This window comes from Hemitrygon akajei, chromosome 17, assembly GCF_048418815.1.
Source record: "Hemitrygon akajei chromosome 17, sHemAka1.3, whole genome shotgun sequence".
Lineage (NCBI taxonomy): Eukaryota > Metazoa > Chordata > Chondrichthyes > Myliobatiformes > Dasyatidae > Hemitrygon > Hemitrygon akajei.
This window is the reverse complement of record NC_133140.1, coordinates 3841008-3860116: the sequence shown is the minus strand read 5'-3', so window position 1 is coordinate 3860116 and position 19109 is coordinate 3841008. Positions and strand designations below refer to the sequence as shown.

Here is a 19109-nt window from a genome sequence, read left to right as displayed (position 1 = left end):
TAACATACCCAAATATCTTTCACACCCTCCACTACCACCTCCCGCACACACCTGACAGACCCTCATCACCTCACATTCACTCATATCCCCTAGCTCCGACTCCCTCTTTGAACACCGTCGTACCCTCGAACTCTAACCCTCGCCCGCCTTCAGCAAGATGATGCGGTGCCCAGCCCGGAGCCGACCAACCGCCAGCCATCACTCGATACAGCAGCCGCTGAGCAGACCTCCACCGAAGCGCCATCACAGTCCACCTCCCCGCTCATTGGCGTCATCAGCGCGCTCTCGTCCGCTTACTGACGTCATCAGCGCGCTCTCGTCCGCTTGCGCAGTTCACTGGTTCGTTTGCGTTCGACCGTCCTCAATAGATCAAGGAGAAGGCCCGGGATTGAGCCCGCGAGTGAGTGAAATGTTTTATGTAGAACGGTACTGAGAAGTACAGTATATGGAAGTAGGGTTGGGGTTTGGGAATGGTAGAGATGTGGAATCTAGAGGTTGTGTGGTGTTGAGGTGAGGGTGGGCTCACTGAGTGAGATGGTGTTTGAGGAGAGTTTGGTGCCAGTCTACCGCACAATGATGGGGGTTCAAAATAAATTCTTTGTCAAAGTATACACTTGTCACCATATATTACCTTAAGATTCATATACTTTCGGGCATTCACAGTAAATCCAAAAAAACACAGTAAATTAATGAAAACCACACACAAGACTTCCAATGAGCAAAAGGCAACAATCTGCAAATGCAAAAGCAGTTCAATGTTGGGGTGAGTGAAGTTATCATCTCCTGTTCAAGTGCCTGATGGTTGACGGGAAATAATTATTCCTGAACCTGGTGGTGTGGGTGCTGAGGCTCCTATACCTTCTTGATGGCAGCAGTGAGAAAAGAATATGCCCTGGGTGTTGGGGGTCCCTGATGATGGATTCTGCTTTCCCCAGACAGTGCTCTGTGTGGATGTTCTCAATTGTGGGGAGGGCTGTACTTATGATGGTTTGTTTCTCTCGCTCTCTCACTCAAAGAATGGCATGACATTTGCAATTTTCCAGTCCTCCAGAACTATTCCAGAATCTGGTGATTCTTGAAAGATAACTACCGGTACTAATGCTCTTCCACTACCTTTTTCAGAACCCTGGGGTGTAGTCCATTTGGCCCAGGTGACTTGGGCCTTTCAGCTTCCCAAGCACCTTCTCCTTAGTAATTGCAACACTCATTGCTGCCTCCTGACACTCAGATTTCTTGAATACTTCTAATGTCTTCCACAATAAAGACTGGCACAAATTACTTATTATGCCCGTTGCACATTTCTTTGTCCCCCTTGGTCTTCAGTGATCCACTATCCACTCTTGCTTCTCGTTTATATAAATGAAAAATCTTTTGGTATCCTTTTTTATATTATTGGATAACTTGCCTTCATATGTCATGCTTTAGCTTGTCAACTACAACAAATGTACAAAGATACCAAAATGATTTTGTTCAGAGGAGTGAGGCTGTTGAGGGTGCAAAAGCAGAGATGATATCATGGGCTGTTAGAGACAATATATAGTGTGTGTGGATGATTGTGAAATCGGAAATGAAAGTAAGTAAATTGGTGCAAGGCTGATCCCACCTCCATATAAAACTGGTATTGACGACTACAGCATTATGTTCTATTTGGGACATTGAAGATGTTGAGACTTAAAAGGAGGTACAGAAGGGGTTTACACCATTACTGAGGGTGAAGTTTAGCTGTGTGGAAAGACTGGAAGAAGCTGAAGCTATTCTTATTGCAGAGGAAATTTTTCCATCTCACCCCAACCACCTGTGTTCTACCTTGCCACCTCTACAGCTTCCTCCCACCTTTCCCTGAACCCAGCTGTTTTCTGCCAATCAGCACAATCTTTATGCCACCTTTAGTATTCTACCTCTTGTGGTGAATGATCTTGTAAATTCTACTCCCAGGCAGCATTCTAACGTTTACACAAAATGCTGGTGGGACACAGGGTCTCGGCCTGAAAAGTTGACAGCGCTTCTCCCTATAGATGATGCCTGGCCTGCTGTGTCCCACCAGCATTTTGTGTGTTGTTGTTTGAATTTCCAGCATCTGTAGATTTCCTCGTGTTTGTTCTAACGTTTACCATCTGTTCCAAAGCAGGTTTGCAATGGATTTGTTTGATATCAAACCAGGAGACAATGTGGCAGTGATCTGGGACAATGTGACCACAGCTGAATCTAACTCCAAGCTGGTGCAGGATATTCGGACAGTTACTGGCTCTTCAACGCACGTGGCAATGGAGAACGTTGAGAGGTTGCAGATATGTAGGTATTTAGCACAAGGATTGTTTGTTGTTTACCTTTCCATATAGGCTCTCGGGGAGACTTTTCATGGCCTGACCATAACTTTTCTTTGGACAGCATTGTAACATGGCAGTTAGCGCAGTGCTTTACAGCACAATTGATCACAGATAAGAGTTCAATTCCTGCTATTTTCTGTAAGGAATTTGTATATTATCCCTGTAACCACATGGATTTCCTCCTACATTCCAAAGATGTATAGTTAGTGAGTTTTGGGTATGCTATGTTGGCAGCAGAAACATGGTGACATTTGAAGGCTGCCTCCTGGCACAACCTTGGACTGTGTTGGTGGTTGATGGAAATGAAGCATTTCACTGTATATGTTGATGTTTAGATGTATGTGTAATAATTAAAGCTAATCTTTATCTTTGACCCATACTGGTTCCAAGCAGAGCAATCCCATCATTCCAATTCCTCCCTTTTCCTGTTCCCCTCTAACCCTGCTACTTATTCCCTCAGACCTATCCATCAACACCAGCTTAATTCATTTGTTCACTCTTCAGAAGAAATAATAACTGTGACTGTGACCAAGTCACTGGAGAAGTTTGGTAGACATGAAAGTCTTTATTCATCAAGACAAACAAGCCCGTGGTATTACAGGAAAGATTCTTGCATTAATAAAGCGGTGGCTGATTGGCATGAGGCAAAGAGTGGGAATAAAGGGAGCCTTTTCTGACTGGCTGCTGGTGACTAGTGGTGTTCCGTAGGGGTCTGTAATGGTACCGATTCTTTTTACATTAAGTGTCAATGATTTGGATGATGGAATTGATGGCTTTGCTGTAAAGTTTGCAGATGATATAAAGACAGGTGGAGGGGCAGATAGTTTTGAAGAAACAGGCTACAGAAGGACTTAGATTAGGAGAATGGCCAAAGAATTGGCAGATGGAATTTAGTGCAGGGAAGTTGTATGGTTAAGCATTTGGTAGAAGAAATGAAAGTGTACTCTATTTTATAAATGGAGAGAAAATACAAAAAATTGAGATGCAAAGGCTTGGGAGTCCTTAGGCAGGATTCCCTAAAGGTTGATTTGCAGGTTGAGTCTGTGGTAAGGAAGGCAAATGCAATTTTAGCATTCATTTCAAGAGGACTAGAATATAAAAGCAAGGGTGTAATGTTGAAACTTTATAAAGCACTGGTAAGGCCTCAATTGCAGTATTGTGTGCAGATTTGAACCCCTTATGTTAGAAAGGATGTGCTGAAACTGGAGAGGGTTCAAAGAGATTTGCAGAAATGATTCCCAGATTGAATAGCTTTTGATGGCTCTGGGCCTGTGTATTCACTAGTATTAAGAAGAATGAGGGGTGACCTCATTAAACCTATCAAATGGTGAAAGGCCTTGATAGAGTAGATGTGGTGAAGATGTTTCCTATGATAAATAGATAGATACTTTATTGATCCCTGAGGAAATTGCAGTGTCACATTAGCATTACAAGTGCACAGTCTAAGACCAGAGGATACAGCCTCAGAATAGAGGGACGTCAATTTAGAAAGTTGAGAAGGAATTTCTTCAGCCAGAGAATGGCAAATCTGTGGAATTCTTTGTCACGGGTGACTACAAAGCCAAGTCTTTGTGTATATTTGAGGCAGATGTTGATCGATTCTTGATTGGTCAAGGCATGAAGGAATACAGTGAGAAGTCAGGAGATTAGGGCTGAGAAGGAAATTGGATCAGCCATAATGAAATGGCAGAGCAGACTGAATGGGCCAAAAGAAAGCTATAGCTGGTAGCTTAGTATCGAAGGATGTACTTTGTACTGAGAGGGCAGACAGGGAGGCATAGGCGTTGATGTGTCTCTGTTGGTAAGAGATGGAATTACATCTTTAGAAAGAGTGACATAGGGTCGGAGAATGTTGAATCTTCATGGGTGGAGTTAAGAAATTACAAGGATGCAAAAAACATTATGGGAATCGTATATAGGCCTCCAAACAGTAGCCAAGATGTGGAGTTGAAATTGCAAAGGGAGCTCGAAAAGGCATTTAATAAGGGTACTGACAATTGTAATGGGGGACTTCAGTATGCAAGGGATTGGTAAAATCAGGTTGGTGTCGGATCACCAGAGAGGGAATTTGTTGAATGCCTACGAGATGGCTTTTTAGAGCAGCTTGTGCTTGAGCCTACTCGGGGAAAGCCTTTCTTGGATTGGGTGTTCTGTAATAAACCAGATCTTATTCGGGAACTCAACGTGAAGGAACCATTAGGAGGCAGTGATCATTATATCATTGAATTCATACTGCAAATTGAGATGGACAAGCATAGCTCACATGTATCAGTATCATAATGGAATAAAAAGAATTACAGAGGCATGAGAGAGGAGCTTGCCCAGGTGGATTGGAGGAGGATATTGGCAAGGATGATGTCAGAGCAGTGATGGGTGAAGTTACTAGGGATAGTTCACAAGGCGCAGACGAAGAAGTTTGCAAATAAGGTACTTATTTGGCCTTGGTAGGCCAAGTAAAGGGCATATAAGGTAGCAAAAGTGAGTGGGAAGTTAAAAGCTTTTAAAAATCCAGCAAAAGGCAACTAAAAAAGCTATAAGAAGACAAAAGATGAAATATGAGGGTAGACTAGCCAAGAATATAAAGCAGGATACCAAAAGTTTATTCAGTTCTATAAAGATTTAAATGGAGGTGAGAGTTGATATTGGACCACTGGAAAATGATGCTGGTGAGGTAGTAAAGGGGGACAAAGAAATGGCAGATGAATTGAATGGGTACTTTGCACCTGTCTTCACTGTGGAATACTCTAGCAGTGTGCTAAAAGTTTGTGAGTATCAGGGCGCAGGATTATTTTATTATAAAGGAAAAAATGCTTGGCAAACTCAAAGGTCTTCAGCTGGATAAGTCATGTGGGCCAGATGGATGTCATCCCAGAGTCCTCAGAGAGGTTCAAGAGATAATGGATACATTAGTAATGACTTTTCAAGAATTATTTGATTTTGGCATGGTCCTGGAGGACTGGAAGATTGCAAATGTTACTCCACTATTTAAGAAGAGAGGATGGCAAAAGAAAGGAAACTATAAATCAGTTAGCTGAACTTCAATGATTGGGAAAGTGTTGGAGTCTGTTAAGGATGAGGTTTTGAGGTACTTGAAGACTAATGATAAATAGTCGAAGTCAGAAACAAGAAAGAGTCTTCAGGTGCTCGAAATCCAAACAACACACACAAATTGCTGGAGGAACTCAGCAGGCCAGGCAGCAACTATGGAAAAAAAAAGTATAGTCGATGTTCTGGGCCGAAATCCTTTGGCAGGACTGAAGAAGAATAGCTAGGAAATGGTTATCACGGGAGAGCCCAACTTTGAATACGTGGATGGAAATTACAATGGACATTTACAAAATGGAGAGGATAACAGCATCTGTTAATCATAAGCTGCAACATACTGGGATTCGTACTGGGAAAATGGTTTAACTACATAATGCCTCAAAGGCCTGATTTTATTCTCACAAATCAATGAATATGTTGTAAAAAAAAGATCACTCCCTACTTGTACATAGTTCTTTCCTTTTGCTTGTTTTTTATTTCCACTCTTTTCTATAAGTGTATACCTCAGATAAATACTTTGTGGAGATTTGTTATATAAATGATTATATGATATATATGTACAATGTCTGAAATACATCTTATGGAATGACGAACTTCAATAAAAAAAATAAATTAAATTATGAAATGTGAGGGAAAGGGACAGAGAAATGCCAGGCGATAGGTAAAATGGAGTGGGAGAGATGAAGCAAAGAGCTAGGAAGTTGATTGGTGAAAGAGACAGAAGCCCATGGAAGAAAGATGAAGGGGGGGAATAAGGGAGGTGATGGGCATGCAGGGAGATAACATGAGAGAGGGACAAGAGGATGAGAAATAGTGAAGGGAGGGGTGGAAGCATTACTGGAAGTTTAAGAAATCAGTGTTCATGACATCAGATTGAGGCTACCCAAATGGAATATAAGATGTTGTTCTTATAACCTGAGTGTGGCCTTATCACTGGAGGAGGCCATGGGTGGACATATCGGAATGGGAATGGCAAGTGGAATTAAAATGCTTGGCCACTGGAAGATCCCGCTTATTCTGGCAGACAGAGTGTAGATGGTCAGTGATGTGGTCTCCCAATCTACATTGGGTCTCACGGATATATAAGAGGCCACACCAGGAGCACCAAACACAGTATATGATCCCAGCAGACTCACAGATGAAGTTTTTCCTCACCTGGATGGACTGTTTGGGTTCCTGAATGGTAGTGAGGGAGGAGGTGTAGGGTAGGTGAAGCACTTGTTCCGCTTACAAGGATAAGTACCAGGAGGGAGATCAGTGTGGAGGGATGAATGGACAAGGTAGTTGCGTAGGGAGCGGCAAGTGGGAGTGAGGGAAAGAGGTGTTTGGTGGTGGGATCCAGTTGGTGGTTGTGTAAGTTTCGGAGAATTATGTATTGGATGAGGAGGCTGGTGGGGTGGTAGGTGAGGACAAGAGGGCAAGGCGAGACCCAACACAGATTGGGGGACCGCTTCATCGAGCACCTCTGCTCCGTCTGCCACAACAGACAGGATCTCCGGATTGCCACCTACTTCAACTCTGCTTCACATTCCCATTCGGATATGTCCATACATGACCTCCTCTACTGCCATGATGAGGCCAAACTCAGGTTGGAGGATCCGTGAGAAAAGAGTAGCCAACATTTTGGGCCAAGACCCTTCATCAGGAATGGGGGGGGGGGGGGGGAAGAGAGGGCCGAAGCCCAGTAATAGATAGGGGAGGGGGTAGGGCCTAGAGGTGCCAGGTGGAAAACCAATCAGATAAAGGGAGAGGGGGAGGGGATAAGCATGAAAGAACTGTAAAGATAAAGAAGCAGAAAGTTGAAAGGGGAGAGAGGCAGAGAGGGACCTGGGATAGGGGGAGGGGGCGGGAATTACTGGAAATTGGAGAACTCAATGTTCATACCACGAGGCTGGAGGCTACCCAGATGGTAGATGAGGTGTTGCTCCTCCAACCTGAGTTTGGCCTCATCATGGCAGTAGAGGAGGCCATGTATGGACATATCTAGATAGGAATGAGAGGCAGAGTTGAAGTGGGTGGCAACTGGGAGGTCCTGTCTATTGTGACGGACGGAGCGTAGGTGCTCGACGAAGCGGTCCCCCAATCTGCGTCGGGTCTCGCCGATGTAGGGGAGGCGGCACCAGGAGCACTAGATGCAATAGACAACTCTAGCAGACTCGCAGGTGAAGTGTTGCCTCACCTGGAAGGACTGTCTGGGGCCTGGAATGGTGGTAAGGGGGAGGTGTGGGGACAGGTGTAGCATTTGCGCTTGCAGGGATAAGTGCCAGGTGGGAGTTCTGTGGGGAGGGACATGTGGACCAGGTAGTCGCGGAGGGAACGATCCCTGCAAAAAGCTGAGAGGGGTAGGGAGGGAAAGATGTGCTTGGTGGTGGGGTCCTGTTGAAGGTGACGGAAGTTGCAGAGAATAATATGTTGGATCCGGAGGCTGGTGGGGTGTTAGGTGAGGACAAGGGGAACCCTGTCCCCGTTGTGACAGGAGGATGGTTTAAGGGCTGAAGTGCGGGAAGTGGAGGAGATGCGGGTGAGGGCATCTTTGATGACGTCAGAAGGGAAACCACGATCCTGAAAGAAAGGGGACATTTGAGAAGTCCTGGAATGGAAAGCCTCATCCTGGGAGCAGATGCGGCGGAGACAGAGGAACTGGGAATAGGGAATGGCATTTTTGCATTGGGCAGGGTGGGAAGAGGTATAGTCAAGATAGTTATGGGAGTCAGTGGGTTTGTAGAAGATGTCAGTGGATAGTTTATCTCCAGAGATGGAGACCGAGAGATCAAGAAAGGGGAGAGAAGTGTCCGAGATGGACCAAGTGAATTTAAGGGCTGAAAGTTAGAGGCAAAGAGACAGACTAGTTCCTCTGTCTCCGCCACATCTGCTCCCAAAACGTTGGCTACTCTTTTCTCACGGATGCTGCCTGACCTGCTGAGTTCTTCCAGCATTGTGTACATATTCTTTGATCCACAGCATCTGCAGTTGTATTTTTGTGTTTTCAGGTTGGAGGAGCAACACCTCATATACCACCTGGGTAGTCTCCAGCCCCTTGGCATGAACATTGAATTCTCCAACTTCCGGTAATTCCCTCCCTCTTCCTTCCCCCATCCCAGTTTCACTTTGCCTCCTCCTCCAGCTGCCTATCACCTCTCTCATGATTCCGCCTTCTTCTACTACCCATAGTGCTTTCCCCTTACATTCCTTCTTCACCTTTCCTGCCTATCCCCTCCCTGCTTCCCCTCCCCCACCCCTTGATCTTCTCTCTTACTGGTTTTTCACCTGGCACCCTACCAGCCTTCTTCTTCCCACCCTCCCCCCTCCTTCTTTATAGGGCCCCTGCCCCCTCCCTCTTCAGTCCTGATGAAGAGTCTCGGCCCGAAACGTTGACTGTTCGTTTCCATGGATGCTGAGTTCCTCCAGCTTGTTGTACGTGTTGCTTTGACCCCAGCATCTGCAGTGTATTTTGTGTTTAAGAGGAACCCTAACCCTGGTAGCGTGGTGGGAAGATGGGGTAAGAGCAGACGTGCATGAAGTGGAAGGGATGAGGGCAGCATTGATTGTGGAAGAAGGGAAGCCCCTTTCTTTGAAAACAGAGAGCGTCTCCTTCATTTTAAAATGAAAAGCCTCATTCTGAGAGCAGATGTGACGGAGACATAGGAGTTTAGAGAAGGCGTTTTTACAAGTAGAAGGGTGGGATGAGGTTTAGTCCATGTTAGTGTGAGAGTCTGTTGGTTTATAATAGACATCAGTGGATAAGCTGTCTCTGGAGATCGAGACAGTGAGATTGAGATCGGGAAGGGACGTGTTGGAAATGGACTAGGTGAATTTCCTCCCTCTCTACCATTCAGGGCTCTAGACGGTCCTTCCAGGTGAGGCGACACTTCACCTGTGAGTCTTTTGCGGTCATACACTGTGTCTGGTGCTCCCAGTGTGGCCTCTAGTATATCGGTGAGACCTGATGTAGACTGGGAGACTGCTTCACCGAGCATCTACGCTCCATCCGCCAGAACAAGCAGGATCTACCAGTGGCCACCCATTTTAATTCCACTTGTCCCATTCTGATATGTCTATCCATGGCCTCCTCCACTGTCGGGATAAGGCCACACTTAGGTTGCAGGAACAACATCTTATATTCTGTTTTGGTAGCCACCAACCTGCTGGTATGAAATTATTTTCTCAGACTTCCAGTAATGTCTCCACCCATCTCCCCCCCTTCACTATTTCCCATCCCCTTGACCCTTTCTCATGTTATCTCCTTGCCTGCCCATTGCCTCCCTCTGGTGCTCCTCCCCCGCCCTTTCTTCTTTCTTCCATGGCCTTCTGTCTCTTTCACCAATCGACTTCCTAGCTTCATCACTCCCCCTCCAAGTTTCACCTATCACCTGGTGTTTCTCTCTCCCCTCCCCCCACCTTTTAAATCTACTCCTCAGCGTTTTTTCTCTCCAGTCCTGCCGAAGAGTTTCAGCCCAAAATGTCAACTTACCTTTTTCCATAGATGTTCCCTGGCCTGCTGTGTTCCACCAGCAGTTTGTGTGTGTTAGTCAAAGTCAACATGGTTTCTGTTAAGGGAAATCTAGCCTGACAAATCTGTTAGAGTTCTTCACGGAAGTAACAAGCAGGGTAGACAAAGGGGTGCCAGTAGATGTCATTTTCTTGCATTTTCTGAAGGCATCTCATAAGGTCTCACACATGAGGCTGCTTAACAAGATAAGATTATATGGCGTTACAGGGAAGATACTGACGTGGATAGTGAAATGGCTGATAGGCAGGAGGCAGCGAGTGGGAATGAAACTGGCCTTTTCTGGTTGGCTGCTGATGACTAATGGTGTTCCTTAGAGGTCAGTATTGGGACCACTGCTTTTCACATTGTTCGTTTCAATGATTTATAAAAAGGAATTGATGGCTTTGTGGCAAAGTTTGTACATGTTACAAAGATAGGTGGAGGGGTAGGTAGTGCTGAGGAAACAACGCGACTTCAGCAGGATTTAGACAAATTGGAAGAATGGGTAAAAAGTGGCAGATGGAATACAGTGTTCGGAAATTTATGATAATGCATTTTGGTAAAAAGAACAATAGTGCGGACTATAAGACTGTGAGACATAGGAGCAGAATTAGGCTATTTGGCCCTTCGAGTCTGCTCCACCATTCACTCATGGCTGGTCCTTTTTTCTCGTCCTCAACCCCATCCCCTGGACTTCTCACTGTAAACATTGTTGCCATATCTAATCAAGAGCCTATCAAGCTCTGCCTTAAATGCACCTACCGCAGCTGCCTGTGGTAACAAATTCACGGCTGTCTGCTAAAGAAATTTCTCCGCATCTCTGTTTTAAATGGGTGCACCTCTATCCTGAGGCTCTTGTGCTAGACTCCCCCACTATAGGAAACATCCTTTCCACATCTACTCTGTCTAGCCCTTGCAACATTCAAAAGTTTCAATGAGATTTCCTCCCGCACTCATACTTTTCAATTTCAGTGAGTACAGGCCCAGAGCCATTAAAAGTTCCTCGTATGATAACCCTTTCATTCCTGGAATCATCCTTGTGAATTGCCTCTGGACCCTCACCAATGTTGGATCATCTTTTCTTAGATGAGGAGCCCAAAGCTGTCATGATACTCATGGTGAGGTCTCAACAGTACCGTATAAAGCCTCAGTATCACATCCCTGCTCTTACATTCGTGACCTCTTGAAATCAATGCTAAAATTGCATTTGCTTTCCTCACCACTGACTCAACTTGCAAGTTAACCTTTAGGGTGTTCTTAAGTCCCTTTGCTTCTCAGATATTTGTATTTTATCCCTGTTTAGAAAATAGTCTGCGCGTTTATTTCTACTACCAAAGTGCATGACCATGTATTTTCCAACATTGTGCTTCATTTCCCACTTTCTTGCCCATTCTCCTTATCTGCCTAAGTCTTTCTGCATCCTACCTGTTTCCTCAATGCTACCTGCCCCTCCACCATTCTTTGTATTATCCACAAACTTGGCAACAAAGCCATCTATTCCATCATTGATATACAACATAGAAGAGTCACCAGGAGATGCTCATGGAGTCAGTACTGTTTCTGATTCGCTCCATAACCTTTACTTTTTTTAACCTATGATCACCCTTATTTAACTTACTTTTACCTACACCAAAAGATTCTTGCTACTTTTTTGGACTATCTTTAAGAGTGTACTGTGAATTTTGAAGAAATGAGTACAGAAATGGCTTTAAGATCTAAATGGCGAGACCCTGGGAAAGATCCTAACTGGAACGGAAAGAAAAAAAAGACTGATCCTAAGCGTACTGAATTGACTTATGATATATTATTGGAGCTCTTAAATGAAAAATTTGAAGAACAACGACAAACTTTCAAACAAGATATAAAGGTTTTCCAGGATTCTATGGATAAGACTCATTTCATAGTTAAACAGCAGCAAACTCTAATCGCAACTTTGCAAGAGGACGCTCGGAAGCGAGACTTGATCATCGGAAAGCTGGAGCAGAAATTATCTTCGACGATTAAACAGGTGGAAACACTTAGAGCCAAGAATGTCGACTTTGACAATCGGTCCAGAAGACAGAACTTACGCATACTTGGTCTCCCGGAAGGTATCGAACAAGGGGACCCCTCGAGGTATTTTGCTCAACTTTTAAAGGATGCGTTCCCTTCTGTATTCCCAGACAGTCCTCCGTTACTTGATCGCGCCCACAGAATTATGCGCCGATCATCAAGTTCTTCATCTAAACCACCTGTTGTAATTGTTCGATTTCATTATGTGCGTGTCAAAGAGCAACTTATTCGTGTGGCTCGGCGTTTAGGGATGGTTAAACTTAAAGATTTCCAATTCCGATTAGTGGAGGATTTTAGCCCAGAAGTAATGAAGGCAAGGCTTCTTTTTAAACCTCTGATGTCTGAATGTTATGAGAAAAATCTAAAACCAACACTTTTGTACCCTGTGAAACTTAGAATCTCACCTCCGAATACACCACGGCGTGTTTTTCTCTCCACATCTGAAGCTCGAAGTTTTCTGGATGAGAATTATCCTACTGCTTTGGACTCTCGTTTCTAATAAATGAGTGATTTTGATCGTTACAAGTTAATTTTTGTTTCCAAAACCAGATTTTGTTTCTGGCTATTGGTGTAGGTTTATTCTACATTTTATATTCTAATTAAAGTTTTTTTTTGACGTACTATTCTTTTTAATTTACTTACTTTAACCATTGTACTTTATTTTTTGTCATTATTATTAATCCTTTGAAGGTGAATTTTTTTTAACGATTAGATATATATCCTTTTCATTTTTTGTGTGACTAAGATGGCGGTTTCTTCTCTAAAATATTTCTTGCTTTTTTTTGATTTTGCCATTTTTTTCTCTCGTCTTCTTCCTATAATGCATTTCTTATCACGTTTTAACTTTTATTTGTTTGGGTTTTAACCGGATTTATAAGTTACTAGTGTTTATATTTTTGTTTTTTTTTTACTAGCAATTATATTAAGAAGTTTGTTTTAGTATAGTGTTAATTACTTTTTTGGAGTTTGGGTGGATCTCTTTTTTCCCTCCTTTATATATTTGGAGTTGCCTTCTGGTGATACGGGGATAGATTTAGTATCATTCCTTTTTTTTTCCTGACCTCCTTCAGGCTCAGAAAGGGCTTTTTTTTTCATGGGTGGTGGGTGGGAGATTCCTTTCTAACTCTATTGCTCTTTTTACTAGTTTTTAAAAAATTTTTTCATTTGGGCTGATTTTAAACTACTAAAATGTTCACGGTGTCGTCATTTCCAGGTCCGCCCCTTATTTTTGTTCCTCTTCCGGGTGCATGAGTTCATAATTTGGTTAACTCTTTATATACCAAAGGGTTGATTTTAGAAATATGGCTCAGACCATTAATTTTGTCTCTTGGAATACTAATGGCTTAAACCATCTGATTAAACGGAAAATGATTTTCAAAGTATTCCAAAGATTGAATGCACATATTATTTTTGTACAAGAAACTCATGTGAAGAAAATCAATGTTTTTTTAAGTTTTGGAGGGGTCAACAGTACCATTCGAATTCGAATGCCAAAGTAAAAGGAGTTTCAATTTTTATTGACTCTTCTATTACATTTGTCCAACACGATATTATTTTGGATCCGAATGGCAGATTTTTGTTAATTACTGGGTTACTTTTTAACAAAAAGGTTGCTATGGTTAATGTTTATGCTCTAAATGTGGATTATCCTGATTTTTTTAAGTCCTTATGTACTTCTCTACCTAATCTAAATGAATATATGTTAATAATGGGTGGTGACTTTAATTGCTGTTTAAATCCTTTGCTGGACAGATCTATATCCACTCAGATTTTACCTAATAAGTCGGCCACTTACATTAATTCTTTTTCGACTGATAATGGAATTTTCGATATTTGGAGATTTCGGCATTCTAAGGACAACGAGTTTTCATTTTTTTCACATGTTTATCATTCTTACTCGAGAATTGACTATTTTTTCATTGACTCTCATTTTATTCCATCTGTAATTGGTTGTAATTATGACATTATAGCCATCTCTGATCATGCTCCATTGAAACTTTCTATTAAATTAATGGATACAGCTTCTAGTATTAGGCAATGGCGATTTGATTCTACCTTACTGCAAGATCCAGATTTCATTAAATTTATGAAGGAACAGATCGATTTCTTCTTTTCAACTAATTCCACGGATGAAATTTCTTGCGGAACACTTTGGGACACTTTTAAAGCATATATACGTGGACAGATTATCTCCTATTCCGTTGGTTTGAGAAAACGTATTAAGAAGGAAACTCTTATTGGTTTTATTGGAAGGAAACTCTTATTGGTTTTATTGGTTGATAAAATTAAAGAAATTGACAAGAAATATTCGACTGCTCCTAGTAAGGAGCTTTACAAACAAAGGGTTGAACTTCAAATGGAACACAGTTTATTACTTACATCTTCGATTGAAAATCAATTAATGAAAACCAGATCTGATTTTTATATACATAGTGATAAATCGGGTAAACTGTTAGCTAATCAATTGAAGAATGCTTTGGTTAAACGTCAAATTATTAGGATTCGTCAACAGAATGGTGAATTGTCAGTTAACCATGATGAGATAAACAAATCTTTTCAAGATTTTTATACCTCCCTGTATCATTCTGAATTCCCTCATGATCATAATACCATGCATGATTTTCTTGGGAAATTGAATTTTCCAAAATTATCATCAGATGATCTTTCAATATTAGAAACTCCTATTACGGATGCAGAAATTAAAGGGGTTATTTCCTCTATGAATTCTGGAGAATTCTGGGAAAGCACCGGGTCCAGATGGGTATACAGTGGAATTTTTAAAGTGTTTTTCCTCTACTCTTTCTCCTTGGTTATGCAGGGTTTTTGAAGAAGCAATTAGATTAGGTAAACTGCCACAATCTTTTTCTAGAGCTTCCATTTCTTTAATATTGAGAACTATTATGCACTGACTGTGCATCCTATAGACCAATATCCTTATTGAATGTAGATTCCAAGATCTTTTCCAAGTTACTGGCGTCCAGGCTGGAGAAGATATTGCCTCAAATTACCTTGGAAGATCAAACTGGTTTTATTAAAAATCGCTATTCTTTTTTCAATATTAGGAGATTATTGAATATTGTTTATACTCCTTCACATAGCACCTCAGAATGTGTCATTTCATTAGATGCGGAGAAAGCATTTGATAGAGTTGAATGGCCATACTTATTTACTGTGCTTGTGAAGTTTAATTTTAGTCCGACATTCATATCCTGGATTAAACTGATATACTCCAGTAGCCTCGGTCTTTACTAACAATCAAAGATCTCCCTTTTTTCGTTTATTTCTGGGTACCAGGCAAGGCTGTCCTCTTAGTCCATTATTATTTGATATTGCTTTAGAACCTTTTGGCAATTGCTATTAGAGAATCACCGAACATTTTTGGCATTACTCGTGGGATGGATATACATAAGTTATCATTATACGCAGATGATTTGTTATTATATATTTCTGATCCTGAGAAATCCATTCCTGTAGTTATATCATTGTTGGCTCAATTTAGTAATTTTTCTGGGTATAAATTAAATCTTAATAAGAGTGAATTGTTTCCCTTAAATAGACAGGTTCCAGTTTATGGAAATTTACCTTTTAAATTAGTTAATGACTCTTTTATATACTTAGGGATTAAAATTACAAAAAATTATAAGGAGTTATTTAAGGTTAATTTTTTTACCCTTAATTGCTCAGATTAAATGTTTGTTCACTAAATGGTCACCATTATCTTTATCTCTGATAGGTCTGATTAATGCTATTAAGATGATAATTTTACCCAAGTTTTTATATATATTTCAAGCGGTACCAATTTTTATTCCGGAATCTTTTCTTGACAATGTTGATTCAAAAATTTCCTCATATATATGGCAGAATAAAAATCCTAGATTAGGTAAAAAATATTTACGGAAGGAAGGTGGATTAGCATTGCCTAATTTTAGATTTCATTATTGGGCAATTAATATCCGATATTTGATATGTTGGTTAAAGGATTGGGATTTATCTTTTAGCCCTCATTGGGTAAACCTGGAAACTAAATCTGTACAAGGATTTTCATTGGGTTCTATTTTAGGGTCTTCTCTTCCCTTTGCTCTTTCTAAATTGCAGAAACGAATTGACAATCTGATAGTTAAACATACTTTACGTATATGGTTTCAATTTCGGAAATTTTTTGGGTTGGGTCAATTTGTTTTAACTATTCCTATTGTATCCAATTTCTTTTTTCATCCTTTTATAGACCAAGCTTATTCAGCTTGGAAGACTAAAGGATTACTACGATTTTCTGATTTATTTTTGGATAATTGTTTTATGTCTTTTGAACAATTATCTAATAAATATAATTTGCCTAGATTTCATTTTTTTTTAGATATTTACAGATTAGGAATTTCTTAAACACTGTACTTCCTACCTTTCCAAATCTTGAGTCTTCGGGTATTTTGGAGAATTTGTTAGAACTAAATCCTTCTCAGAAAGGTGTAATATCAAAACTCTATAATATAATTATGAAAATACGTTCAGAGGCCTTCTATAAGATTAAAATTGATTGGGAAAGAGAACTTAACCTTACTATCCCTATTGAGAATTGGGATGAAATTCTTCAATTAGTCAATTTATCATCTATATGTGCTCAACATTCATTAATACAGTTTAAAGTTGTGCATAGGGCTCATATGTCCAAGGATAAATTGGCTCGTTTTTATTCCTATATAAATCCTATATGTGACAGATGTCATTCTGAGATAGCGTCTTTAACTCATATGTTTTGGTCATGTCCGCTTTTGAAAAAATATTGGAAAGACATTTTCGATATTATTTCCACGGTATTGAACATTGATTTACAACCTCATCCTATTACTGCAATTTTTGGTTTACCAATGATGGACTCAATCCATTTATCCTCTTCTGCTTGTCGAATGATTGCATTTCTTACATTAATGGCTAGAAGATCTATTTTGTTGAATTGGAAAGAAATTAATCCCCCTACTGTATTTCATTGGCTTTCTCAAACTATGTTATGTCTAAATTTGGAGAAAATTAGAAGTGTTGTATTTGACCCTTCTATTAAATTTAAAAAGACATGGAGACCATTTATTCAATATTTTCATATGATGTAATTTGACCCTGTTCCAAACCTATTCGTTTTTCCGGTTTTGATTATACATATGTTGAGAGGATCGGAGTTGGCGACACTGATGATTTTGTGTTTTTTTTATAGATACTATAAACAGCCCATTATTCATTATATTTTTTTTATTTTTTTCTCTTTATTAGTTATTAGGTTCTTAGATTAGTTTTTCTTAGGGTTAAATTTTTTCTTTTTCTCTTTTCTGTTTTTTATTGCATATACATGATGTACCTAGTTTTGCTTTGTTTATTTGATATTTGTATCATTCATGATTTGGGAAGACTTAACTATATTGTAACTATTGCTTGTGTATCCTTTCATGTTCAGTTTAAATTTATAAGTTTGTAATCCCACTATCTATGTATTAATCTTATCATGTTGATATTAATAATAATAATAAAAAGATTGAAAAAGAAAGATATACAACATAGAAAGAAACGTTGCAACATCGACCCCTGTGGAGCATCGCTAGTCACTGGCAGGCAAGCAGACAAGATCCTTTTATTCCCACTTGCTGCCTTCTGCCAATCAGCCAATGCAAAAACCATGTTAGTAACTTATGGGCTCTTAACTTGGTAAACAGCCTCATGTTTGGCACCTTGTCAAAGGCTTTCTGAAAGTCCAAATATACAACATCTTCTGCATCCTATGTCAGTGGTCCCCGACCACCGGGCCGCAGACCGGTGCCAGTCCGCAAAGCGCGTGCTACCGGGCCACGAGGCAATGATATGATATGACAATATGAGTCAGCTGCACCTTTCCTCATTCCCTGTCATGCCCACTGTTGAACTTGAACGCATGCGAGGTTATTATGCATGTGAAGTCAATACCCATGCGAGGTCATCAGTCGCCTAAACGCAGTGATACCCTCGTGCCAGGGATCACTGGTTGGCCTCGGGTAACCGGCCTCCTTGTGCGGCTGATGAGAAGTGCCATTGCTACTGGCTTGGAGCACAGACAGATGGGCGCCGCCTCTCAACCTGTTTAGCACACCGAATGTTCATGGGGAACTCGGTGCTAAAATATTCACAGACGACCTAATTCGGGCTCAGAGTTTCGTAAATAGCAGAGCAACTCCCTCACTGCGATCTACTGAAAGTCATCCCTCGAGCCAAACTTTTGTCGGCCGATAGATCCTACCTACCTACAAGGGGGCGCGGGCACGCGCTTGGTCGTTCGCTCTCTCTGGACTGCAACCACTGCGGCCCCGGTACAGGGACCTCTGGCCCTTATCTTGTCCTCTGACTGATGTGTTGCAATAATTTTATACGTTCATGTGAGGAATCTATGCACTGTGTTTAATATCCAAATGTTATGATGCTATTGACTTATAAGTGAGTTATAATTGGCTTATTACTATATTCATGCGAGGAAAATATGCGCTGTGTTTTTAATATTAAATTCGTTAGATAAACCCTTTTAGAAACAAAATTGAGTGTATTAGCCACTTATAAGTGACTTATAGTTGACTTATCACCTATATTCCGGTCGTGATTAGCACCCCCCCCCCCCCCCCCACTGTTGGCTGGTCCACAAGAATATTGTCAATATTAAACTGATCCGCCATGCAAAAATGGTTGGTGACCCCTGTCCTCTGTTACTAAGTACTCCATAACCTAATCTTTAACAATTGACTCCGGCATCTTACCAACCACTGAGGTCAGGCCAATTTCCTTTATGCTGCCTTCCTCCTTTCTTAAAGAGAGGAGTGACATTTGCAGTTTTTCAGTCCTCTGGCACCATGCCAGAGTCCAATGATTTTTGAAAGATCATTGCTAATGCTTCAATAATCTCTAACACTGCCTCATTTACACCAATCACCCATTTACACCCATATTAATCCCATTTGGTATTCTCCCCACATTCCCATCAACTCTTCCCAGAATTTCCCACTATGTACACAGAGTAATTTACAATGGCCCATTAGTGATTCTTTGGGATGTAGGAGGAAAGCAGAGCAACCAGGGGAAATCCATGTGATACAGGGAAAATATACAAGCTCCACACCAATAGCATCCAAAAATCAAGCCCAACTTTCTGGTGCTGTGAAGCAGTGGTTCTACTAGCTGCACCACTCTGTTGT

The 19109-nt window shown here is 41.1% G+C and overlaps 2 protein-coding genes across 5 annotated transcripts in view; one reads left to right on the top strand and one right to left on the bottom strand.

Moving 5' to 3' along the window:
• coq9 (coenzyme Q9 homolog (S. cerevisiae)) overlaps positions 1–291 on the bottom strand; it is a 45534-nt gene extending 45243 nt beyond the window's left edge. Inside the window, exon 1 of one of the 2 annotated variants that reach the window (XM_073069587.1) lies at positions 124–291. In XM_073069587.1, the coding sequence (XP_072925688.1) occupies positions 124–244 (121 nt within the window). In that variant the 5' untranslated portion in view covers positions 245–291. The remainder of the gene's footprint in view (positions 1–123) is intronic. The other variant, XM_073069586.1, reaches the window with a different exon arrangement.
• Positions 292–296: 5 nt separating this feature from the next.
• ciapin1 (cytokine induced apoptosis inhibitor 1) overlaps positions 297–19109 on the top strand; it is a 57231-nt gene continuing 38418 nt past the window's right edge. For 2 of the 3 annotated variants that reach the window (XM_073069585.1, XM_073069583.1), the window contains exons 1-2: positions 297–400; positions 2129–2292. In XM_073069585.1, coding sequence (XP_072925686.1) covers positions 2136–2292 — 157 coding nt within the window. In that variant the 5' untranslated portion in view covers positions 297–400; positions 2129–2135. Of the gene's footprint in view, positions 401–2125; positions 2293–19109 lie in introns of all 3 variants that reach the window. The other variant, XM_073069584.1, reaches the window with a different exon arrangement.